The 26,921-nt window shown below is 40.3% G+C and overlaps 2 protein-coding genes across 3 annotated transcripts; one reads left to right on the top strand and one right to left on the bottom strand.

Moving 5' to 3' along the window:
* Nucleotides 1-163: 163 nt before the first annotated feature.
* LOC307018157 (protein crumbs homolog 1-like) lies at nt 164-11,468 on the top strand. The gene is made up of 8 exons (XM_079648282.1): nt 164-327; nt 1,553-2,524; nt 5,904-6,454; nt 6,560-6,725; nt 8,050-8,965; nt 9,457-9,498; nt 9,838-9,957; nt 10,628-11,468. Exons 1-8 carry the CDS (start codon nt 279-281, stop codon nt 10,878-10,880), a joined length of 3,069 nt encoding a protein of 1,022 aa, XP_079504408.1. The 5' UTR covers nt 164-278; the 3' UTR covers nt 10,881-11,468.
* An 884-nt stretch (nt 11,469-12,352) lies between these two features.
* Nucleotides 12,353-26,006, bottom strand: LOC307017999 (sentrin-specific protease 5-like). Of its 2 annotated transcripts, none has more exons than XM_079648008.1 (10): nt 25,801-26,006; nt 23,626-24,625; nt 23,412-23,517; nt 22,556-22,703; nt 22,404-22,451; nt 15,980-16,057; nt 15,750-15,887; nt 15,549-15,632; nt 15,367-15,417; nt 12,353-13,975 (listed from the first exon to the last, which is right to left on the bottom strand). In XM_079648008.1, exons 2-10 carry the CDS (start codon nt 24,455-24,457, stop codon nt 13,859-13,861), a joined length of 1,602 nt encoding a protein of 533 aa, XP_079504134.1. In that variant the 5' UTR covers nt 24,458-24,625; nt 25,801-26,006; the 3' UTR covers nt 12,353-13,858. The 2 variants fall into 2 exon arrangements, with proteins under 2 accessions (XP_079504134.1, XP_079504135.1); XM_079648009.1 differs by having other exon boundaries at nt 25,930-25,997.
* Nucleotides 26,007-26,921: the final 915 nt, after the last annotated feature.

Below are 26,921 nucleotides of genomic sequence, written 5' to 3'. Positions count from 1 at the left end.
GACCAGCAGACACTTATATAAGTGAACATCGGACTTCTTTCTACGGAGGATTGTTGAGGTTGCTCAAATTAGCTTCCTGAGTGAATCCCTCCAAACTAATTTAATGTATAAGACATTGTAAGTGCATTAGCCTAATCCCTCCGCTGTGTGTTACAACACTCCAGGCATTTCAGAAAACACAGAGAGGAGCAGGCTGAAGATGGAGCTGCTCACTGCCTCTGACCTGAGGTGAAGATCCTGACCAACAGCTAGTATATCGGAGTTACTTGTTGAGGACAATGTGGAGATTCAGCGTGCTTGTGTGGACATTATGGTTGCTTTTTGCAGGTAATATTTGGATAAAGTGTACATGCATTTTGCTAAATGAGATTACAATTATTTGAAGAATGTTTTTAATATATTTGAGTTGATAAAACTAAAGGTATGTTGTTGAAAAAGGGCAATTAGCCTGTATTTTTAGATTCTCACCTACGCAAGGGAAGTTAGTGATAACAAAAAAACATAAAATAATTATAATTTTTATAAGAGATAAAGTTCAGATTGCTTTATGAAAATGTATAAAATAATTGAAATGCAACACATTCGAACTATTGTAAATTGACAATCCAATTAAACAAAAAGTATTTTAAATGAAAAAAAACAGACGATGAAGAGTAATAACAAAAAGAAAACAAAATATTAAAGCAAATAATACAAATAATAATGATATTTATTTAAAGCAAAGCCAAATTCATCACTTATCTTACCTCATCATGATCATGTTTGGAAATAACATTAAGTCTGTTGGAAAACAAGCTACAAACTCTAAATTATTTACATTTTAAATGTATTCCAACTTCAAATCAAACAGTTATTTGGGGTATTTCATTGTTTTTGTGGTTTCTAATCTTCATTCTGTAGGTGCTTTATCTCTACACACAGATGTGTCAATGTGTGCTAATCTTATTGACTCTCATGTTTAAAACGACCATGCAGTCCAAATCGTTCATGGAATACTTCAGCCCCAAACTGACCATGTGTATATCATCTCACCCTTTGTTACCTTGAATTCTTGAAGAAAACTTTGTTTCCCTCGCATGCCTCCACAGTGAACCAAGAATTATAAAACTGAGGAAGGTCTTAATGAATGGAAGTAAATGGGGGCAGCAACACTATATCAAAACAGTTGTTTACAGACTCTCACACAGCTTTTGCAGTGTTATCCTAGTCTCATTTATCCAGTAGTTCATTGCTCAGTACTTCACAATCACATCGATTATCAATACAACTGCACTATTTAATCACTTTGGCACTTGCACAGACAAGTAGCGTATCTGCGTTAGTATTTTACTGTTTATGTGAAAGTGGTAAACACAAATCCCATTAACGTCAAATTATCAAGACATTTCTCCATTATCCATTATTGTCCTTGGTTCAATATGGAGGCATAGAACAGTATTTTATTGAATGATCATTGGAAACACTGGGTGAGGAATGTAGATACAAATGGTAATCTCAGGGAGATGTATTCTTTGAATGATTTTTAAGAACTCATTTTCATCTGTCCCTCCAGGCACTTTCTCCGAAGACGACCTCAGCAGTTGTGAAAAGCAGCCATGCCAAAACGGTGGTCTGTGTGAGAGCCACGATGGCGCTTTCAGGTGCCTTTGTTCCCAACAGAGCCAGAACGGGCGCCTGTACGGGGGAGAAAACTGCACAACCGCACTTTCAGGCTGTGATGACAACCAGTGTGAGAACAGAGGATTGTGCTCCCCTTTACTTGTCCATGGTGAGCACACCTACACGTGCATCTGCCTTGCTGGCTTTACGGGCCCTAAATGCCAGACACCCAGCGTCTTCTCATTCGAGACCAAAGGCTACATTTACGTAGAGACTCAGCTTCTTGACCCAGAAGCTCCCCTAAATGTGACATTCAGCTTCAGGACGGAGAGACCCTACGGCACCCTGCTGCAGCGCAGAGTGGACGACCTTCTCCTCAGCATTGAGCTAACGGATGGGCATCTTGGCCTCCGTAGTCTCAAGGGTCAAGGCTCCAGCACTCTGGTTCAGGAGCTACCGGAGTATTTGTCCAATAACAAGTGGTACACGGTTGAAGCATCATTAGGTGGTGCGGTCAGCATGATCCAGCTGCTCTACACTGAAGAAAGCTGCACCAGGGCCTCCATCTCTGAGGTCCAGCTGCTGGAGCCAGCGCCTGCTCTCCCCGAGCCAGGGTCAGTCCGTCACAGCCTCTTCATCGGAGCAGTCAGAGGGAACTGGAGTTCAGGCGTAGGAGCCGATGAAGAAGACCACCCGTCTGCTTTTCTGGGCTGCTTCAGAGATGTGCTTGTGGACTCATGTCTGGTGTTGCCGTCTGCAGTGCATGATGGTTCAGACGCCCAGGTAAACGTCAGTGAGGGGTGCAGCGACAGAGACAGGTGCGATGAAAGCCCGTGTCAGATCAGAGGGCGCTGCGTGAGCCAGGGGTGGAGGAGCTACACCTGTGAGTGCTTCAGGCCCTATGAGGGGGACGACTGTGCAGAGGGTAAGACACACAGAGGATTCTAACTGAGTACATTTCCTCAAGGACTGCATTTTAAAGGTCCCATGTCATGCTTTTCTGGTTATTACCCGTCCCCTTGTGTGTTATGTAGCTTTTTCTGCATGTAAACGGTCTGCAGAGTAAAAAACTCTCAAAGTACACCCTGTAGCGAGTAAAACTCTAACACAGAAAATGTCTATGCTGCCCCAGAACGCCTCGTTGGAGATTTTATTTTTTCCTACTGGTACCAAGTGACGTAACAACGACCAAATGGACCAATCCGTGGAGCTCCTCACACACACACACACACACACACACACACACACACACACACACACACACACACACACACAATCACTAAGCCGTATCTTTTCTCAGCCGCGAAACTCCGCGGAGTTTCGCCGGCACGCTCAGCCTTATCTTTTCTCAGCGTGGATCTCCACTCACAGTTCGCCACACACTCACGTGTGTGTGCTCAGGCTGAGTTCATGCTGAGTTTCGTGGTGTCTCGCTGTCTCGCAGCAACCAGGACACGACACCAGTAATACAGCTCACACTGTCCGCTCCTCAAGTCTCAAAGGCGGAGCAGCGAGCCCCGCAACGTCCCGCCAACACGGCACCCAGACCATACGCAGCATTCTCATCTGTTAGTCATTACTGGTGTCATTTTCTGGTTGCTAACACATAAACACACATCAGAGCAGAGTGGGGGCTCCAACAAGGCATGTAGGACAGAGTGTATACACATACTATACAGACAGTGGCGGCGCCAGGGTATGGCTGGGGTAGACTACAGCCATACCAAGAAATGGCTTAGCCCCACCATGAAAAATGATGTTAAAGTAAGCAAAATAAATCCCGCCAACTCGCGCGGAGTAAATTGCACAGACAGCAGTTAGTAAGATTGATTTCAGTAGCCACTTGTCTGGAAATACCGAAGACTAGAAACGGTTTTGAAAACTTTTGTCACGTAGTGATCGTCTTCTCAATAGAACATCTTTGATAATGTCTTCTGGCCAATCAGAATCAAGATAACGGAGTGGTGTTGTTGCAGGAAGTCTCGACGGAGTATACTTTTGCTGTAGTACATCTATACATCGATACATAGGCTACAACATTACTTGATAGAAAACAACACGTAATCAAATAAGACCCCACGGTTTGATGATTGATAGGTGTGTGGGCTGTCTTTCATTTTGACACACAGAACAATGGGGGCTATCCACCCTTATCCACAATGCAAAGTCATTCACAAAGCCTCTTCCCTCTTCTCTCTGTGAGGAGCAGCAGGTTCAACTGTCAGAACAAAAAACAAAAATGGCATTCATTTTTTTAAATATGTCGTGTAGTAATAGATTTATTTATTTTTCTTCTCAAGAGAGTACCAGAATGTGTATTTTATGTTAGTATTTCAAAAAATCTCCTGGGGGAGAATCCCCCCAGACTCCCCTGCAGGGGTTGGGTTTTCAGCATGTCAACTCTTTCACCTGTGGGGAAATTGCAGGATTGGCTTCAGGTCGCCCTTTTTATTTACTACAAGACAAATGTGCCTTTTTATTTCATACAGTTCAATTTGGATTGAGACGGATATCTAAACCTCACGCGTGGCGTTTCACTGTCAAGGGGAGCGTGTATGTAATTACATTGCAAATACTGACTTGAGCCACACCACTATAGATTACCCAACACAAATACTCTGGAGCCGCCACTGTATACAGAGATGCTGTATGAGAAAAACAATGTGATTTTGGAACATTGAACAATGTAAATATATTCTAGTAGAACTCAACAATGGAATTATGATCAGTAGGAATGGCCATGTCATGGGACCTTTAATACAAATATCCAATACCATTTTTGTAGCATACTTCTACTCTCTCAGAGGATAATCTTGTCCCTTTCACTCCACTACATTTATCTGACAGCTTTAGTTACGTTTTTTGGATTACAATTTTTAAACCCCTTCCTGTTGTTTTTGGATTTTTAATGTTGGTGATAACTGGAAGGATGTAGTGTTCCATTTGAGAAAAATAGCTCTACGCTTTAAGCTAAATAAACTCTTTAAAAAGCCTCTTGGATCAGCTCAAATGTAGCTGGTTTTCTGAGAAATGTAGGAAATGTTCACTTTTTATATACGTTGTTCTCAGAGGATAGATGCAAAGAAACAACCATAATGATGTTATGGACCATTATATATTGCTGATGTATATTCAACTACACAACTGTAGGAGGAGTTACAATGAGTGCAGCCTTAGGCAGAATCAGAATACTTTATTTATCCCTCGGGAAACAGTTGGTCATTTTAGTATGAAATATAAATTGACTGGTAAAGGTAAGAATGTGAAATAAAATTATAATTAAATGTAGAAAAAAGTATTAAAAAGAAGACGTAAAAGTAAAATGTCCAACAAAAGATAAATCCAATAAAATTGAAATAAACATAACATTTTAATTAATCATTTACAACAGTAAAATTAATCAATGAAAGCCATAATATAGAAACGGAAAACACTGACAGGGAACATTTTACTGCACAATAAATACTTTGACTTGTTCATTTAGCTGTTGTACTCATTAGGGTTTTTAATCCACAACCTTTACAGGTCAAATCAAGTTCAACGTCAATGCAATACATCTCAAAGGTTAACTGTGAGGGGAGCCACCCAGCAGGGGATTAAAATGAGTCATTAGACTGTAAAGGAGCTTACAGTGCCAGTAGAAATAGCACCGTGTTCAGCCACACACCTGGGCAGAGGATTAAAGAAACGTGGGTTTCAGTTGCTCATCTGACTGGACTTGACAAATCAGTGAGTCTTATTGAATCGTACCATGCTGAGGCATTTGCATTGGTTAGTTTCTTCAGCAGTTTCCTTTTTCCATGAACGTAGGGCACTTGTCATTGTGAAAACTGTGCTAGGAATAGTTCAATGTTACCCATGTGTCAAAACCAAGTGTCCAGTTCTAAAAAGTCAAAACCAATGTGGAAACGAATTAGAAGCCTTAAATCTGGATTATTTCCATTGGTTTTAGAAAATGACCCTATCCTCTCTCTTGTTGTATTACCTACCTCAGTAAACATTTTACGTATGAGTTTATGGTTTTAAGTTTCTTCTCTCAAAAAAACAAGATGGTGACAGCTAACGTGCCAAACTTGTAAACGATAGTCCATAAAAACCAATAGTTGACGCTGAAGGGACTGCGCCCACTTCTTTACAGTCTATGGTCAAAACATGGACTAACATTTTGTGGCATCAATCCTCTTATGTGACCTGCCTAAAGAAAGCAAATAGGCATATTGTCCAAAATTGTACGGTTTAAGTTTGGCTTTCACGCCCTTTTCTCTCTCTTCCATCTTCCATCTCTCTTCCTTGTATCCATGCAGAGTATGTCACAGCAAGGTTTGGCAACCAAGACGTGGAGAATTATGCTTCCTTCTCATTGAATGACGAGCCAGGTGACTCTGTGAACATATCCCTGTTCCTTCGCACCAGACAGTCCAGCGGCCTGCTCCTCATCCTGGCCAACAGCACCACCCAGTACCTCCGCCTGTGGTTGGAAGAAGGAAGGATCAAAGTTCAGGTCAACAACTTTGAGACCCTCGTTGGTCGGACTGCGATCAGTGACGGACATTTTCATCTGGTGACTGTGATGCTGAAAGGAATGGCTGCCATGTTGTTCCAGTCGGCCCAGATCCAGGGCCATATGTTCATCAGGCCTATCGATGCTCATACCGGGGATCTGGTTTTCGTTGGGGGGCTTCCAGACCCGAGGGTCTCAGCTTCCTTTGGTGGCTACTTTAAGGGATGCATCCAGGATCTAAGGATTAACAACAAGCGACTTCAGTTCTATCCCATTGAAACTCCAGTGGAATCTTACATCCTGGAGCAACTTGTCAACGTTGCACAAGGATGCAGCAGTGACAATGCCTGTGCTGTGAGTGATACCAATACTGCTACGTCTTTAGTGAGATAAGGCTCAATTCTCATTCTTTACTGATTTTTACAACGTGATTTATTTGGGTTGTTTTCTCTCCGTTAGGTCAACCCCTGTCTCAACGGAGGAGTGTGTTACTCCATGTGGGACGACTTCATCTGCAACTGTCCGCCTAACACTGCGGGCCGGGGCTGTGAGGAGGTCAAATGGTGCGAGCTGTTACCCTGCCCCTTCCCTGCTGTTTGTCAACCCCGCTCTCAGGGCTTTGAGTGTAAGCGACCTGAGTTGATATCCTAAAGTCTTGCTATTCCTGTCTTATAAATACCGTTGCCCTTAAAATGCATGGGATAATAAGGTCTCGGAGTCTTTCGCTTTTGCCAAGGAATGAGATCTATGCTAGGGATAGTAAAGTGTATACAGCCAACTGAATGTATCAGGACATCGCCAACTAAAAGCATAAAATAGGTGTATTTTTTTTTTTTCTTGTCAATTTCAATGGTACTGGGCATCTGCAGTGTGTGGTCTCGCTGGTGCGGATGCTGATTACACAGTGGCTGAGTTCAGAAGGGAACAGAGTTGAGACAGGGATATTGCATAGGATTCCTCTAAAACCCGGTAATCCCGGTCAGATTACGTCGGCCGCCACATGCCTGCGGAGGTTCATGATGATAAGTCTTCCTGGAGGTGTCACATGTTAACACAAAGAGAAAAGGAGGTGGTATACAGCTAAAGCCACCCCATCAAAGCCGATCCATTAAGTGTTTTTTACTGCACACATATTTGACGTTTTCTCCCTTTTTCTGCAAATAATGGCCAATTTTCTTTTCTTTTTTGATGTGGTATTACAGACAGCTTTTGGAAGTCTTGTTCCTCTGTTTGTTAGAGGATTGCCTGATGTGCCATTAGATGACACAATAAGGTAGCTGTTTAATGTTTTGTCTGTTGTGCACTTTGAAAGACAATTGACAATTTATTTTGTAAGATAAGTTCAAATAACTCCTGCATAAATGTATAAAATATTACTAAATAATCAAATAAATAAATAATTATAGTTTTGATAATGTTCTTCAGGACAGATAAAGAGTATACTGAGCTAGCTTTGTTATCTTTTGGGCACTTAAACATGTCAATATGATTGGTAATAATGATTTGTAATTAATAAATACAAATGTAAAACATTTTTTTATTGTATAAAGAGTATATCATACTATTACATCATTGTTAATTACTGTAACAATGCATTAAAATGTGATTAGAAGTTATATGTGGTCATTTATATAATCACATTAATGCATCATAACGGTGATTACAATATATTACAACAATTGGAATTATACTATATTATATATCATTTACTATGGTCTTTCTGAAACAAATGAGTGACCAGCAATTATGAAGTATTATTATTATGAAATACAATGTGTATGATTTTTGTTATAAAGCATTATGAATATCTATGAATGCTCACAACTATAATCATACGGAGCTTTAAGTAGATTATAACGCATCATAAGTGTGTTTATGATGCAATATGGCATAGAAAGTGTAAACTAAACATCAGTTCATTTAAATTACTTTCATTTCTCCCCCCTCAGGTTTGTCTAACGTGACATTCCGTGTTGAAAGCAGTGTTTTGCAATACCGGAGCAATGGGAAGATTAAGCGCAACCTCGACAGTTTCTCCATCAGCTTCCGCACAAGACAGTCCGCTGCCACCTTACTGAATGCACGTAAGGACTCAGACCAGGTCACCATCTCCCTCCTGGACTCTCATGTGGTTATGGAGCTCCAGGCTGGGGCAAAAGACTCCAACAAGGTGACCGTACGAAGCGAGGGTCCGATCAGTGATGGAGAGTGGCACACTGTGGAGATCAGCCTGGAGAACCAGACCCTCTCAACGTCAAGATGGATCATGGTTGTTGATGGAGGCAAGACTGAGGTTAGTATGTCCAGAACAGCACCTGGGGACCTGGATTTTCTTAGGGAGGGAGCATATATCTTCCTAGGGGGGTTAAGCTCTGAGGCTGGGGTGAACATGTCTGGCTGCCTTGGTCTTGTGGAGATCGGAGGCCTTCTTCTGCCTTTCCACCTGGACACAGAGTTCAACGTCCCGAGACCTCAAGAGGAGCAGTTTGCGATGATAACCCCCGGTGTCGCCCCAAATTACGGTTGCTGGGGAGCTAGAGTGTGTGCACCCAACCCCTGTAACAATGACGGTGTGTGTGAGGACCTGTTTGACCTGCACCACTGCATATGTCCCTCCGAGTGGACGGGTCCACTGTGTGAAAAGCAAGCAGATTCCTGCATCTCCAGCCCCTGCATTAACGGACACTGCATCAAACTTCCGGAGGGGTTCGAGTGTGTGTGTGAGGTGTGGTACAGCGGCAAACAGTGTGACCTGGAAGCTGATATGTGTGAAAACAGCAATTGCAGCGAAGGCGCCACGTGCCTCAAAGGTTTCCGGAGCTACGGGTGCCTCTGCCCTCTGGGTTTGACGGGTGAACACTGCAAGTGAGTTCTTTCGCAGTTTAGAAGGAACATACCTGTGTGAGTAATAAGTTGTATTTATTTTCAGTGGTGGGATGAGCAAAGCACATTTACTCAAGTATTGTACTAAAGCACTATTTCGACATTGGTGTACTTGTTTCTTATTTGAGTATTTTTTTTTACTACATTTACTTGAACTCAACTACACTTTGGAGGCAAATATTTTACTTTTTACACCACCACGTGTATACAAAACTCAAGTTGCTAGCACATTTGTACATACATAAGACAGTTTTTGTTAAAGTAGCTCAAATTGGCTCAACTTGGAAAATGAATATTCTCTAAATACTATAGTAGGCCTACTGCTAAACTGATCATTCTATTTCTGATTTAGTACATTTTTATTAAGGACTTTCACTTGTAATGGAGTATTATAAAACCATTGTATTTGTACTTGAGTAAAGAATGGAAGTACTTGTTTTACCGCTAATAATAAACAAACTGGTTTCTTACAGCGAGAACATTCCGGAAATCCCATGGTACATTGAGACTCATCCGTAAGTGCTTTTATGTAAAACATTTCCGTTTTATTTAACAAAACTTAGTAAATATATAGTGCTGCAGGAATGAGTCCTAAAACCTGGAAATTAGTTTATGAAGTCAATGTTGATTTGTTAAGATTCCTGATAAGGTATGTAGTTCAAACTAGCTATCGGCTCTAAAGCTAATCGTTTTGTTCTACGACTAAAAATGAGTCAGTCTTGTTAAATGTTGAATGTTTTAACTGTGTAAAAAGAGGGGGGTTGCTAACAAGTGGCTAAATGAGGCTTCAGAGGTTTTGTGGGGAACATTAAAAGTGAAGTACATTGACATTTGCTATTGTGCTCTTTATAAAGAAGTCCCCATTTACCTGTATCTACATGCGCTGGTACACGATGGGACTACAACTGCTTTAATGGAGGGAACTGCTCTGAAGAGGACAGCTGTCACTGTACGCCTGGTTTCGTAGGACAGTGGTAAGACATACATTATGATCTCTCATCCTCTTTGCTCCTCGTGTGTTGTCATCACGGGTGTCTCACCCTTGGGTGACTGCACCTCTTGGCCCATCATGTTGTCAATGGATTGGCGGATGTTTTATATTGACATTTTGTTTTGATACAAAAAATATAGAATTAAATTAAAAGTGCAAATGAAACCCCACGTTAGAATCTTGTGATCTTTAATGAACGTTGTTTTGTCTATAGGGGTTCCATAATAAAATAATACATCTATAAAAATAAGAAAAACATGTGGAAATAAAAATAGGGATAATCCAAAGTCAATTTAAATGCGGAAATGTAAAGACAAATAGATAGAAATATAATTAATAAATAAATATGTGGAAGTATAAAGTAAAACAAAAAAACATATCTATATACTTTTACTTCATAAATATTTCGTTCCTTCCTTCCTTGTGTCTTTGTTGTTTAAATTATTATAGCTCTTTTATGACTCAATTATTTTCAGCACTTTCACCACTTGGTGAATGTTGCACCAACACTTGGGTTTGAAGACAGAGACCCCTTGTGGCAGATGAAAGCTCAGTTGATCAGTTCCTTTGGGAAAACTTTAAAGAGTTATCATCACTTTGTACTTTTTCTAGTTTCTGCTCTAATACCACTTTGTCCCCATGTTTCCTTCCAGGTGTGAGAAGGACGTGGATGAATGTGTCTCAAGCCCATGCATGAACGGCGGCTTCTGCGTGAATTACATGAACGGTTTTGAGTGCGTGTGTGATATGGATCACGCAGGGATACACTGCCAAATTGATGTCAGCGACTTTTACCTGTACGTCTTCCTGGGCGTGTGGCAGAACATGTTCCAGCTGGTGTCCTTCCTCGTGATGCGACTCGACGATGAGCCAGAAATTGATTGGGGTTTCGTCCTCAACGATTAGGCACCTGGCTGTCTATAATGATAAGACGAGGAAGAGGGGGACATTGGAGTACATTTAAAGAGGCCCTATCATGCTTTTTGGGGTGTTCCCTTTCCTGTCGTGTGTTATACGTGTAAATGTCTGAAAAGGCTAAAATCCCTGTGTTCCCTCCAGAGGGAATTTCTCTCCCACACTCTCTCTCCCCCTCTACCTGAAACGCCTCCATTGGACTACTTTGCTTACTTCGGTAACATAATGACATCACTAGGTTACACTTGCACTTCTATTGGTTAGTGCTGCAACACATCGTACGGTATAGGCTAAGGGGCGGAGCAGACTGGGCTCTGGTTTCAGACAGAGGGTGAAAAGAGGTGCTGCAGCACAGGCAGGATGAGAAAAATAAAGAGCTTTTTGAACAGTAAAGCATGCAGACATGTCACAGTAGAGGCACTAAATAGACCCTCCAGAAAAACGCGATTCTGCGATCGCAGAATTTACCGCATAATCAGCAAAATGGCGCAGATTTTTAAAAGGCCGCATATTTATCAAAAGGCCGCATAATCCCCACATTTTTCCACACAAAGTTGAGGGGGAAAAAAGTTAACTCGTCTTGACGTGACGTCATCAGCTCGCGCATCACAGAATGTAAACAACACTGTATAGAGCAGGGGTGCCCATTACGTCGATCGCGATCGACCGGTCGATCGCAAAGGTAGTGTGGGTAGATCGCATGGCATGGAAAAAAAAAAAAAATATATATATATATATATATATTTATTTATTTATTTATTTATTTATTTTTTTAAATTATAAGTTAGCCTATAATCCATCCTTACTATGGCATTTGCCACTTGATTGACATACAGGTAAGCCAGTCTGAGTTGTATTGTGCCATACAGGTTCATGCAGTTATGAGGGGGCCTCACCTCCTCATCTGAAGCGCAAATGTGGCGCACTATTATGTGCTTATGCGGCGCAATTCGTCTAAGCGCGTCACAGTTTATCCGCCATTTACTCCAATAGCACCCCCCCCCCCCCTCGCGCTCGCGACACAGATTGGGCAGGGGCGGCCCTGTAGGTAGATCTTTTGGGCTTGGTCATTTTAAAAGTAGCTCCCAAGCTGAAAAAGTGTGGGCACCCCTGGTATAGAGTGAACGTGTGGAGCTCACACGATAGAGAAAACATCAAGAGGAAAAAATCTAATCCATCTCATTTACCGACGAACATTTCTACTAAAGACCGGGCAAAAAGTGGGGGGAAACTATTCTGCACCCCGTGCAACTGTGTGTTGGAGCATAAGAGAAAATCGACAGTGAGGACCCACTTTGATTCATTCAAACATTCGAAAATGCTTTCTGCTGCTGCGGACAAGAAAGCCAAACAACTCACATTCACCAAGGCATCAACCTCCAAAACCCTTTCGAGGGCTACAAGAAACGAAGTGAGTAGCCTACAAGCTTGAAGCTGGTCAGATAACGAACGAGTAAATGAAAACAGAATAAGGCGGAGAAGTGTGTGTGTGTGTGTGTGTGTGTGAGATTAAAATAGCCCAAGTGCTTTTACAATAAATAAACATTGAATGTGTTTAATTGATTAGTAAAGGGGTTTAACGTTAGTGGCAGGTTGTGTGTGAGAGAATAAATAAAACAGCCCAATATTTAAAAAAATTGTTATTGTTTTCCCCCGCATACTTAGCATATATTTCACCGCATAAAATCACATAAAAACCCTGCATGTTTAATCGCATAATCAAGGATTTTAACCCGCATAATCAAGGATTTTTGCCCGCGTTTTTCTGGAGGGTCTAACTAAAGAATAATATTAAACTAAACATTTGAATAAAATGTAGAATCCAAAAATCAGGGGTTATCAGGAATCTGCACACAGCACAAAAAAGGGATAATTTCGCATTTTTCATATTATCTTTTTTTTTTTTAAATAGTTAAAGGGACTCTTCACACCAAAATAACAAAGATATATAAGAAGAAAAGAAAAATAGTTATTATAAATAAATAGCACTGAAAGTAACAGGGAAAATATATATTCTTTCATTTTTTCATTTCAAACCTTTATTTAACAAGGTAGGTCCCATTGTGATATTTAGAGTGTGGGAATAATTTGAACATACTATGTGTAAATCAGCATTTTATTGTATCTAGTGCACTGATAAGGTCAGTAATAGAAACAGGTCTGTTGTGAACAGATTTATCTGGTAATGAATATTACATATTGCACAATATATTAATTAAAATATATTATTTATTAATTTAATCTGGTTCTCATACTGAAAACCTAACATTAGTTTGTATTGTGCCTTAAATCTCCATTTTCTCTTGAGCACTGCTTTCTTATCAGTGTAGGAATTATGACAGGGAGACGTACGCATGCAGTTATAATCACTGGATATAAAACAAATACCTGTCTCTATTTATATATGTATTGTTCTTTGTGTATTGATGAATATATATCTACCCTGCGTTCACGCATGCAGTGCACACAGACTGCACAAATAATAAAATACATTTTGTGAAATTTTTCGAAATTGTGCTTTATTTTAACTGTATGATCTTTTCATTTCCATTATTAAAACAAACAAAAATGGGTTTTTTAATGAATAAAATACATATCCTTCATTCAGTCACCTGTGTCTAACGGCTGAAAGAGGCACAATTACACTTATAAAGTGTACAGAATCTTGATCAGAAAACACACTTTCTTTTTTTATAAGACAGGCTGAACATTAAGGCTCTGTTGTTGCAGTGTAGATGTTTAAACTCTAATCCATGGTCTAACAGAAACTTTAATTTCTTCTTGAATACCATGCCTGAATAAATATTGATCACATAAAAACAGCAATCATAAAAACATTACAACACTCACAGCGCTGAAGGGCTGCAGTACAGCGGATACTGAGGCCCTCAAAGTGTGGGCTGCTTATTTCCTACCCTTTTCCGATATTATCAGTGAAAAGGGTAGGAAGCACAACAGTCGGACCGTGGTCAGCCCTGTTCATGGAGCGCACAGTCACAGAGCTCTTTGTAGATCCTCTTGCGTATCTTTGGTATGTCCTTCTGTGAAAACTGCTGAGGTTTTTCCAGAGCGAGGCGTCTAGAGTACTGTGAAGGAGAATGTAATGAGTTCAATACCACGATTATGGAAATGAAGCTCAGCGCAAGTTCAACAAGGAAGACCGTCTTTACTCATTCATCTAATATTTCTATGTTACCACTCTCTCTCCTCTCAATAAGTGATCGGGGGCGTCACTCCCCAGCTTAACCAATCACTTTGCTCTATTCCCACAAGCCTATCATAGCGCTCTGCTAAACCTTTTAAATCTGCTCTCCCCTCCGACAGTTGTCATTTCAGGTGACTCTACACAACCCTCCTCCACCCCTTTTCACCTCCTGTCCCTCTGAATCCAGGGTCAGGCTAAGCCACTCCTCTTCAGACCGACCCCAACTATCCATTCACCACCACCAGTGTCTAGACCCCGGGGGGTTTCATCGGATCGGTTCTCCCCTCCCGAATGATACTCCTGCACAACGGGGCCTAATTGCCAAAACTTCATTACATTCATTTGTGTATTCCTGGCAATAAATATGTATTCTTACATCAAAACCGTCTCTCCTGATTGAAGTAATGTAGTATACTCAAATAAATAGTTAGGATATTTAGATGAGGGGTAGCATAAGATACTTATCCATAGTCAGGAGAAAATGTCACCACGTGTGGAACCCAAGCAATGAACTGCTGTGGATGGGGAGACGCAAAACATATTTTACCCAACTAATGGAAAGACCCATTAAAAAAAACTCGATATCAGTTTGAGTGTACGCTACATTTAGAATATTTTCACTGCTTTACCTTGCAATGAAGGATCCCTTTCTAACAGGCAACTGAAGCTGTTATATCCATCTAAAATATCTTCAAAGTTACTAGACTTCATTGGAAAAAACACTTATTTAACCTTGCAAAATATGCAACCTGCTAGTCTATAGCTGCTTTAATTAGTTAGTTAGTTTGGGTACTGTGAGACTTTTGTGAATCCAAACTAACCATTTAAAAACACAAATCACACAACAACACACAAAATCCAAACCAATAAAGGCAGTGATAGACCACAAAATGCCTTGTTTTATCAAAGTACAAATAGTCTTTTTGTAAATTGAGTTTAGTGGCTTTGAAGAGAGCATTGATAAACCTAATAGCTTCATTTCCTGGTCTGAAAAATAGGCTATATAGCTGTCTGAAGACGAAGTAAAATGGTGATATATTCTCAATATAGTGTACACTTAAACTGATGGATTTTTGTATACCTTTTGTTGCTTCCCCCTCCACATCAGTACATTGCTTAGCTTCCTGTTGACGCTTCTTACTGTTTCTCCAAACGGGTGTGCCGTCCACCATCTAGTGTAGGTAATACACCGACTATGGATAAGAACCTCATACAACCCCAAGCTTCAAACTATCTGCACTATCCCTTATTGCCAAATAAACATGCTCGTACCTCCAAGACAAAAACTCCGCAGTCATTTTCATTGGTCTGCTGTGGGATTATCTGTAAAGGAGAGCAGGGGGAGAGAAGACATCACATGAGATCTGTTTTATGCATTTGTGAGATTACCTTATGTATATTATCATTACTTGTATTATCATTATCAATAACCTTACACCATCAAAGGAACATACCTCATCGTACGACACAGCCCAACCACTTTCAAAATCAGTTTGCTTCCTCTCCCTTGCTTCCACCATCAAGTATTTCAGGATGTTCTATAATAAGCAAAACATAAAGAAACACTTTAAAATTTCTCTCTGGATAAGAACTAAGCGAAAGAGAAGCGACTGAGTTTTTTTAAGTAGATTGTTAGACAAGAAACATGAGGTTACCCTGGCGACCTTCTGCAGTGCGTTCCCCTGAGAGTCGTAAAGGCAGATCTTTTTGTTTGCGATGTCGGCCGTCACCAGACACCAGTGAACCTCCAGGTGGATGGGCACCAAAAGCAAGCTCTTGGAAAACAAGTCCACCTGCGCAGGAAAGATTAAAGCCACTCTGATTTATCTTCTTTTTGTTTCAGAATCATTCTATCGTGCAGACTTTAAAGTTATTTTTTCCGAACCTGCTTCGTCCATCTCTTAACACCGTCGTATCCTTTAGTCATGAGCTGCCTGTGGAAGAAGCTGTTCAGAAAATGGACCTAAGAGTTGGGATGAAAAGAAGATACAAAATTACAATAATTAAAGACTGTGGAAATTAATGTCAATCAATCAATCAATGTTTATTTATATAGCCCAATATCAAAAATGTTACATTTGTCTCAGTGGACTTCACAGTTTGTACAGAATATCAGTATGACAATACGACACCCTCTGTCCTTAGACCCTCACATCGTACAAGGAAAAACTTCCAGAGAAAAACCCACAGTTTAAAGGGAAAAATGGGAGAAACCTCAGGGAGAGCAACAGAGGAGGGATCCCTCTCCCAGGACGGACAGACGTGCAATAGATGCCATGTGTGAATCGAAGAGATAATACATTTACAGCATAGGTAGACCGAATGTTTGTAAATGCATGTGTCTATAATAAGAAGATGAATCCACGAGGATGTCAACAACCCTGTGGGAGCCATCAGGGAAGTAGTATGATGAGAGTCAGGCAGGACCACAGTGACAGGTTCAGCCACGACTCGAAGTCCAGGACTCAAATCCAGAACTCAGGATAGTGGATCCAGGACTCAGGATAGAGGATCCAGGACTCAGGACTAAGGATCCAGGACTAAGGATCCAGGACTCCGGATCCAGGACTCCGGATCCAGGACTCAGGACCGCAGCAACAGGATCAGAACTTTTGACTAATGGTTTGTAGTCTAGTAACAGTACTTCAAAAGTTACTAAGAAATGGTCGGATAGGACCAGTTCCATCCTGAAGGACTCATCCCACCCAGCCCTTCATCTGTTCGACCTGCTGCCCTCGGGCCGGCGCTACCGTTCACTGAAAGCCCGCACCTCCAGATTCACAAACAATTTCTTCCCATGGGCCATTAGGACATTAAACACACAAAAAGAACTCCCCATATCCCCACTGTGCAATAATCATGATCTGTCTCTATGTATACACTGTAATATTTATCGTATATATTTTATCATAATTCTATTTTATTCATTTATTTATTAATCCTGGTCATCTACATGACCATCCGAAGCTGTGTGCACTACTTGCTGGAAGAAACTGTCAGAACTTTTAATATATTTTTTTAATATGTCTGTTTTCAAAGCACTCGCTGGAGCAGTGACTATAAATCTCGTGGTATTCTGTACAATGACAATAAAAGCTTTTGAATTTTTGAATAAAGCAGGATTACGCGGTTCAACTAATAGTTGCTCAATTTCAATACCATAAGTCAGAACAAGGTCGAGTGTGATTATAACAGTGGGTTGGTTTATTTACACTCTGACGGAAACCAACAGAATCTAATATAGAGTTAAATGCAACAGTAAGGATATTTTTATCGTCGTCAACATGAATATTAAAGTCACCTACGATAATTACTTTATCTGTTTTAAGTACCAAAGTTGATAATAACTCAGAGAATTCTGATAAGAATTCTGAATAAGGACCTGGTGCACGGTACACTGTAACAAATAAGATTGGCTACAACGTTTTCCAGGTTGGATGCGTAAGACTAAAAACAAGGCTTTCAAAGGAGGTATAATTTAATTTTGGTTTCGTATTGATAAGTAAACTTGAGTCAAAGATGGCTGCAACTCCACCTCCTCGGCCCGTGCCTCGGGCAATATGAGTATTGATATGGCTGGGTGGAGTGGCCTCATCTATGCTGACATATTCTTCATGTCTCAACCAAGTTTCAGTGAGACAACATCAGAGGCGCGGGAAGGTATTTGGAGTGGGGGTGCTGAGGTGTTGTCCGATGTGCTAATTACGCACCAACAGGGGGGGAGGGGGAACAAAACCACACACACACACAGTGGCATAACAATCGACACCAGTGAACTATTACAGGCACTATAGAACGCGCACTATAGAGCGCGCACTATAGAGCGCGTACAAAAGCACTAGCACGCACACACACACACACACACACTACAAAGATGTAGTGTGATTGCTTCACTGAAGCAAAATAATTTATTATATAGTTTTAAATTATCATTTGAATAATAATATTTCCTATAAAATATAATCTCAGGCAAAATGAAATGAAATAAATATATATAAAATAAAAATAAAATAAATGTGCAGACAGGGGAGCTCCACACCGCCTGCCTGCCGCTATGGGGTGCTGCAGCGCCCTCAGCACCCCCCTTCCAGCGCCCCTGGACAACATATATCAATATTATAATCTGATATTAAATCATTTAACAATATTGCTTTAGATGCTAGAGATCTTATGTTTAAGAGTCCACATTTAATCTTCCTATTTTCTTCTAGTGTATTAGTTGTTACATTTACTTTTATTAGGTTATTATGTATGACACAGGGGCGGATCTAGACAAATATTCATGGGGTGGCAAGATGGTGGCAGGAGAATTTCAGGGTTGGCATCCCCTGGCAGAAGTATATGCTGATTTAATCGCAGTCATATCAATTAATGTTAACTTGGAAAGCCAGAATATTTATTATAACTCAATAACATTTGGTGACACTATTGTGGCACATCAGTAAAGCCTTAAATATAAATATATAAGGTGGCAGACTTAATTCAATGAATTTTAACTGAACAATAACTGAATGAGTTTGTCTCACTCTTATGCTGCGTTCACACCGGACGCGATGCGATGTTTGGGGGCGGCGCGATTACATGTAAAGTCAATGCAGAGACGCGGACAGACGCGAATTCGCTCCGACGGCGAGCATGAAGCGGTGGACGCGGCGCGAATCACGCGATTGAGGCGATTGAGGCGATTGAACTGTGCCGCGTCAAACGCGAGAGTTACATTTTTTCAACCCGAGCGTCAAATTCACATGACGCGATCTCGCGGAAGCCAATCAGCGGTGAGGATCTCAGCCTGCCGTCACTGACGTTCAACCAGAAAACATCAGCCGTTAGCTGTTAGCCGTTAGCACACAGAGATCACAGCTCCTCATATCTGTTCAGAAACTGGACAAAAGTTAAACAAGTACAAATCACAGACTGTCTGTGTCATGGCGAATACAGTCGCTGGTTTATTTATGTCTGTAGGCCGTTGTTATGAGTGTGGAATGAGCATATAACGTTAGCTTAGCCTGGTCGACCCAATCTCCATTCAGAAAACAAGCATTTTAAAAGGTTTTTCGCCTGCCGTCTGTCTGCAGACTTGTCAAAGCATTAATTCAAGGTTTTTACTAACCGGTATCAGTATGTTGTTACTTCGGCATCATTTAGGAACGTGTATTACAATTTAATCACGGTCAAATATGTTCATTTTGTTGTAGTTAGCTCCCGAGCCAGCGCATCTTGTTTGAATGATGCGAGTAAACACAGCTGGCAGCCGCGGTGAAACTCGAGCGATTAGAGCGAAGCGAATATTCGCATCGCGTCCGGTGTGAACGCAGCATAAGACCAGCAGGGGTACCAAATCTATGCAGACTGCTGCAATAAGTACATTAATTAACTGTCTCGTCGATGTTTGTCTAAATTAATATGATACTATTAACAATCATATTATTCCTATCAGCTGTCAATCACTGTTATGATTCACATATTCAGTGTTATTATTAAATAAACTATATTTTTTGGAGGAGCTAATGACGAATGTTCCTCAAGATGCTTGCTCAACCTCCTTCAAATTTGAAAGACAAGTAATTACTATCATAAATCAAAAGATGGGGAACAGAGGAACAGTTCAGCGCCCCACAACATCATTGCAAACAGTTACAACCTTGACTTTTCATCAGAAAGAACAAACATTAAAGAATTGACTAACTGCATCAATTAGGGTTAAACGTGTATTCAGCTAAAACATATACATCGCTGCAGTTATTATCCAGTGGAAAGTCCTTACCTACTGGCCTAGTTAAATCAAAGTGGTTACTTTTTTTTGGTTTTACGTCGTATTTGACTTTCTCAGGACTTAAAACTGTTTTTTGGGGGCAGACTGCCACAAAGAAAAAAATATATTTACACACGTAAGGTCATCATCTTAACAGTTTATTATGCTCATCGAGTCATCCGTGAGCAGAGCATCAAGTTGGCATGCCTATTACAGCTGAATGTGGCGATTACCATCTTGTTCAGCAAAACACCTCACAAACTTATTAAGATTTAAAGCTATGGTGCGTTTTGATTCAATGCTGACTACAGCCTGAAGAACATATCGAGGATTAAAAAACTAATGTCACAACAGGAATTAGAAAAGCTTGTCCATGCTTTTATCTTTAGTAGACTCGACTACTGCAATAGTGTATTCACAGGGCTGACAAAAAAATCCATCAGAAAGCTGCAGCTGATTCAGAACGCCGCTGCTCGTGTCCTCACTAACATTAAAAGAGTGGATCACATCAGTCCGGTTCTGAAATCTTTACACTGGCTTCCAGTCGGCCAAAGAATTGATTTTAAAGTTCTATTGCTAGTTTTTGAATCATTACATGGTTTAGGACCAAAGTATATTGTTGAACTCCTACATAATTACGAGCCATCAAGGTGCCTCAGGTCTTCTGGGACAGGTCTGCTATCGGTTCCGAGAGTAAAAACAAAACACGAAGAGGCAGCATTTAGCTATTATGCCCCGACAATCTGGAACAAACTACCCAAATCATGCACGTCCGCAGAAACGTTTACTATTTTTATATCGAGACTAAAAACATATCTCTTTGGCTGCTTTTAATTGAGCTGCTCATATTCGCACTAAAGTATGCCTTTTAAACATATTGTATACCTGTGGTGTTTATTTTTATTATTTGATTATCTTTGCTTTGTAATGCCTGTTGTAAAATGCTATTATATATGTGTTTTTACAGTATTTATTCCTAAAAAGTATTTTAATTTGTTTTGTAAAGCACTTTTAATTGTCGCGTACAGAAAAGTGCTATATAAATAAACTTGCCTTGCCTTGCCTTGCATTACAGCGAAACTTGACAGGCTCTTTTCTGTCATTGTAGACCGCAAATACCTCATTCCTTCCGTCTACTTGGATCCGAAATGCTTCACGTTTTGCGCTGTCCCCCGTTCAAATGAAATCGCCGCCAATCATGTTTCCAGGCTCGCGCCAGGGCCGGGGGAGGGGTTACAAGGCGCGTCTTGTGCTGCATTCACTTGCACTCGGACATTAGAGATTTTCTCTCATAAATGTCCGATGAGCCACAACTTTTCTTTCAAAACAAAGCTGCCAACTGGGGTGGCAGCTGGGGTGGCAAGGCATTTTTCTGAGGTGGCAGCTGCCACCCCGTGCCACCCTGTAGAACCGCCACTGATGACACCTCTATTAGGTTTTACCTTAAATTGTCCTTGGGCAGACACACGATCCGTTAAAGGTGGGGTAGGTACGTTTGAAAAACCGGCTCGAGATACATTTTTTGTTATATTCCATGGAATGCTCTTAACATCCCGATAGCAATGAATATCTTAAGTGCTTTGACAATAAATACATAAAATTCCATCATCTGTGGAAGCCGTAGTACTGTAAAAAGCACGACCAATCATTTTAGCAGCCCAGCTAAAATAACTGGATGGCCTACCTGCCTGTCAGCCTTCCATCTGTGCACAAACGTATCTCGTGCCCTCATTGGTCATGTGCGCGTTCGTGTGTGTTGGAGGAGGGGCTCTGTAAGGAAGTGGCAGATTTCTTCCGGCTGTGTATTTTCAAATTCTAGCACACTCAAGCTGGTTTCTCCAAAATGACCTACCCCACCTTTAATATTGGGTATTTTATTGGGTTAGGGATTCCTATGAATGACTGCCCAGGAGAGAGCGCAGAGAAGCGTGTAAGACAGCGACTCCGCCTCCTAGTCTCAACTCCAGAATGTGTATTTATACTAGTCAGAAATTCAGACATAGTGGGTACGCTTGAGTATATTTATATAAGTATTTACTGCACAGTTTGGATAGAGAAATAGCGCAATTATGGGAATTATGGGCAAGTATTAACCAACTAAAGGAACATTACAACAATTCAGGAAATCCCTTATATCTAGGGGTTGTATGGCAATAGTTGCCATAATGATGACAAGTCTTCAATTAGTCACAGCATTTGACCAGCAAATAGTCCCAAATATAACCTTGTAAAAGAATAACTGTCGTTTTATATAAACTGTGAGCTTTGGAGATGCTGATTGGCAGATATTGTTACTTTTGAACAGAAATAATTCCCCAGTTCACAGTCTTCTGCTAAGCTAACGGTAGCTAAACTAGCTTAGTATTTAGCGCACAGACATGGCAGTAGTATCAATCCTTTCATCCAACTTTTTGGAAGAATTTATAATACCATAACTGGTAAAGAATATGTATTCTAACACTGGAAATATTTTTAAAAACCTTGGCAGTTAAAAACTTCACCAAGCTGGTGTTCCAATTATATTTAAAAAAGGAAAAAACATGTAGGTAGAATTTACCTTGTGATGCGCGGATTCCATAATCAACTCTCCATACATGTTCATGACCTTGAAGAGACAAAACATTGAACATTCAGGCTTCTCTTCTTTACAGAAAATGTTCTTCTCAGAATCAGCATGAGAAACCTAAGGTGTGTGTGTGAGATGCTGACCTGGTCGTTAAGCCAGTTCTGATCTGCCAGAGTGGACAAGTCCTCCAGAGTCAGCGTGTGTTTCTTGTAGAGCACCTGGAAGCAGGGGACGGGCTCCTGAAACATCACATCTTGGTATTTGGTCACTTCTTGGAAGACTATATTTGTCCTGCATAGAGAAAAGACAATATATAATTGGTCCTGAGATGAAGGTCGTTATAGACTCCATTCTGAATGCTCCACTTCTAGAGACCTTGTAACAAAGCATGTCATTTTCTGCCACTAGGGGTCTCTCAAACAAAGTAATAACAAAAAAGAGTTTGGTCATTGAAGTCATCTAGTCCCAGTTAGGAACAGGACTCCTTCAGTGTTCAATATTCAGGAGGTATTTCTCGGGAGACGAATCATCCATAGAAGTCTCCCGAAAAACTCATAAAACACTAAATAAAGGAGTTTTACACTAAATTCAGTGTTTAAACAGCAGACACATGGAGAGGCAGAGCGACTGCAAGACAATAGCTAAGCTTTGTCTACCTTGTTTCTTTGATAACTCAACTAAATGAATAACTTAAGTTAATATAAGAGTTTTCCTGGTGGACACAGAGCAGAGGAGCTATAAAGGCTAACGGGCAAAGATATAACAAACAAATTGTTAAATGTGGATAAAAACTGGTTTATAAAGGTTTCAGGCAGATAACAACAGATTTGACTTTAGCGACAAGTTGACAACTCATGAAGACAAATGCTACATATTATCCATTATGCCAAAATGGAGCAGTATGGCAACTAAATAGATTTTCATCCAACAAGCAGAGAGAACCAAACGATTCAAAGTTATTTAAGACGGTCCGATTCAGAGTCCTTCACAAAGATTTACCTGCCGCTGAAATCCGTGTTGAACTTCCTCTTCAGATGTCTCAACACGTCTCTCTTTTGTAATGGGATGAAACTACCATATATTCTGTAGAAGTCCTCAAGAAATTCTAGAGAAACATGGAAACATAGTCATCTTAAAAAGCAGCTAAAAACTGAAAATGTTAACAAAAAATATTGACACAATATTGATTAAAGTAAATATAAAAGTAATGTACCTTGGATGTCTTTTGCCAGCAGTCTGACGTCAGTTGGAGGAGACTTACTGCTGATGCCATTATTCGTGTGTCTGTTTGGAATCTGATTCTCACCTGGAGCCACAGAAGTCAAATGATGCGGAGCAGATTGGACGCCAGCCTCTAGCCTTTGAGCCTGAACCAATGTCCTTTCTTTATTTAAATGTGAGTTCAACCCACATGCATTACTTTCTGTATTCAACACGGGTTCCACCGTTTGAGAAAGTGTTAAAGGGTCTGTAACTTTACTGAGTTGTTCCAAAGCTTCTGTTTTCTGAGATAGCAAAGTTTGACTCGTGTTACCCTCAGAAACATTTGTGTCCTTGACCTGGTTCTGCAAAGAACTGGATGGATTTAATGTTTCTGACGGACTGAGAGATTCACTAAGCGGCAGCAGGCAATCTTTCCCTCTGGTCGTTACCTCTGAAGCTCCAGTGTCACACCTGAGAGCCGATGCTGTGTCTGAATCTTCGAGCTTTGGTGTGTGATTGGTTGGGACTTTGTTTTCCTGTGACCGTGTCTTCACACTGAGTAAAGGGCTGGAGGTGATCCTGTGAGCTCTTTTCTTTGCTCCGAAAAAGCATTTCTCCCTCCTCTTCCTCCACATCCAAAGCTGTAATTTAGAGTACATGTGTTTCTTGGCTCGTATAGGAAGGGGAGAAATTCCCTTAACTAAAGACATGAATCCCTTTTTCCTCTTGAGGCATTTTGCTTCGCTCCGCGGGCCGCGTGTTCGCTGCATCTGGGAGAGATTGGTCAGACTGAAAGACGGAGGATCACATGGGAGTTGTTGGTATCCCGTCAGATCGCTCATATGCAACACTGCTGAAGTACTGACTAGGCCATGGATCACCGTCTCTTTAACACTGATTCCGATTGAGATCCACGTTCTTCTGATACTTTAGATCCTCACCCACACCATGACAGCTCACTCTGCTTGTATTTCATTCTGCTTTCAGTAGCATCTCAAGTAGAATGTCAGCTGCAATGCAGAATGAACATGTTATTATAGAAGGTTTCACAAGGGTTTTTTCTGACTTATGATCAGGTTTATTGGTATGCATGAAGGTTATGGATGGGTAATGTAGTAGTTACATAGGCAGTGGTGAAATGTAACTAATTACCCGATTACTGTGTATTGGTAACAATGTTGCAAAAATCATGATACAGGCGTTACAGTAGGATTCAATAGATTGTGTTACCAAAAGCAAGCTGGCATGGTGTATAAACACTATCAAATGCTTTAAAAAAATGATAAGTGGAAAATAACATAACATACATGTTTCATGAAATATGAACAGTTAGATCTGCATTTGCTTTTATCACAGTATCATGAAACTCTTTTTTTGAAATTACAGATCAGCATTTGATACAGTGTTTTAGAAAAAATAAATATATAACAACACACCATATTGCAGTACTCAGGTGTAACTATGAACATGTTTTTTACACTACTGGTACTTAGGTTACTTTTGAAATATTCGAGCCTACTTTTAGTATTTTCAAGTTCTATTTATGTCACTGTGTTTTTTTAAGTAAGAAATACTATAATTGGAGTGCAACACATGTATTGAGAAGCTGGGGCTACTCAACACATACAGTATATCAAACCAATCAAATCATATAATGTTATTATATAATACTGCCAGTAGCCATTATGCTGCACCTTTCACTCTTGAGTACATTTTGCCTATAAAAGTGTTGGAATGCAGGATTTTTACTTCAATTGTAGTATTTATATATTGGCTACAGCAACTTTGGAGCTTCATTGCAACAACAAAAATGTAAAAAAAAAAAAACATGGTTGCTATAGCAACAGTTATTTGTACACATTTTATTAGGATCTAAAATCTGGCAAAGATGTGGGGATGCATTTTCAATGGTTGTCAAAGCTTTGCATAGCAGTTCAGGTAATCTGTCAGTTGCACAAGCCTAACATATATATATATATATATATATATATATATATATATATATGTATATATTTGATTTCCTCCTGAATCTGACACCACACAAGGCTCAGTTTTCCCTGTCAGGTGTGGTTTCTTCTTGACATGAGGATTTTTAAAGGAAATACACTTGCTAAAGAAGCTAACACAGCTAGGTTTAATGACACAACAACAAATGGTGAGCCGCTAGCTAAACATGCAACATTACCGCTACTGCCTCGTGTGCCTCTCTGAAGCTCTGAAGAAGGATGAATTAATGTCTGTAAAGAGCTACCATGTATACTTGTTTGTGAATGAAAGTAGTTTCAATTTTACACAAAACAATTAGCTGTTTCACCCTTTAAACATAGAGCGCACTTCCACGAGTGTTTACAATCTAGTCCACATTGGCAGTCGCGTGGGCAATGTGTCACTCCTGCGTAGACCAATCACATTCTTCCTTTTCTTCTTCTCTCACTTTGCTGGCGGATCAAAATAACTTTGACAACCGTACCGCCACCTACTGTACATCACTGTGAAACTTCATGTTTTGTAATTATTCTCATCAACCTTGAGTCAAGTAAATAATTCCTCTCTGGTAGCTCTTGGTGCGTTCCCAGCACCAACATCAGATTGCTGTTTTGTTCATTTGTCATTTAACATTTATCTTTCTGTTTTATACATGTTCTAATGAAATAGGATATTTTCCACATTTTATTTAGCTCCACAGTTACAGACATAATGGCATTTAATCCTGTGTGATCCAATTTGAGACTAGTATTGATTTTTTCTTCGCTTAACATTTCTTATCAGTTCTTTGTGATGACTCACTTCTGAAGTTTGTGAAACCCCCCTTTCTTAGTGTACTTTTTTGTAAGATTATTTGTACACATATTTCCTTTAACCCCTTTTCGAAATGTTAAACTGAGGGATATAAAAGCCACTGTTTGTCCTTGTCTGTGTGCATTTGAGATAATGGTAATAACTATTCTCAGGTACATACCTGTTTTATCTCCTTCTTCATCAATTTGCCATTCATTTTCTGTTCTAAGATACTCACGTCTGTCTTTATTTTTGGAAGAGGGGGTACTCTCAGTGCAATTGATCTGGTGAACTCTGAGCCCTCCATTCCATAATTATGTCCTTGCTCTTTCTTCTTCCCTTGTTCACACTCATGGAAATTGGAATGTTCCTAACAAAACTGTTACATTTTCTTTGCAAGTTTTCCTTCTCAAATCCTTTTAACCTGATCAGCATGCAACTCAGAGTTTCTCCCTTTATAACTCCACTTGGTTTCTCTTGCTTAATCGTGGTTGACCTGCCTTAACTTTTGTCTGTTTTTCCAAACTG

This window comes from Notothenia rossii (genome assembly GCF_949606895.1).
Source record: "Notothenia rossii genome assembly, chromosome: 9".
Classification (NCBI taxonomy): Eukaryota; Metazoa; Chordata; class Actinopteri; order Perciformes; family Nototheniidae; genus Notothenia; species Notothenia rossii.
The sequence above is the reverse complement of the archived record's forward strand: the minus strand, read 5'-3'. Positions and strand labels throughout refer to the sequence as shown.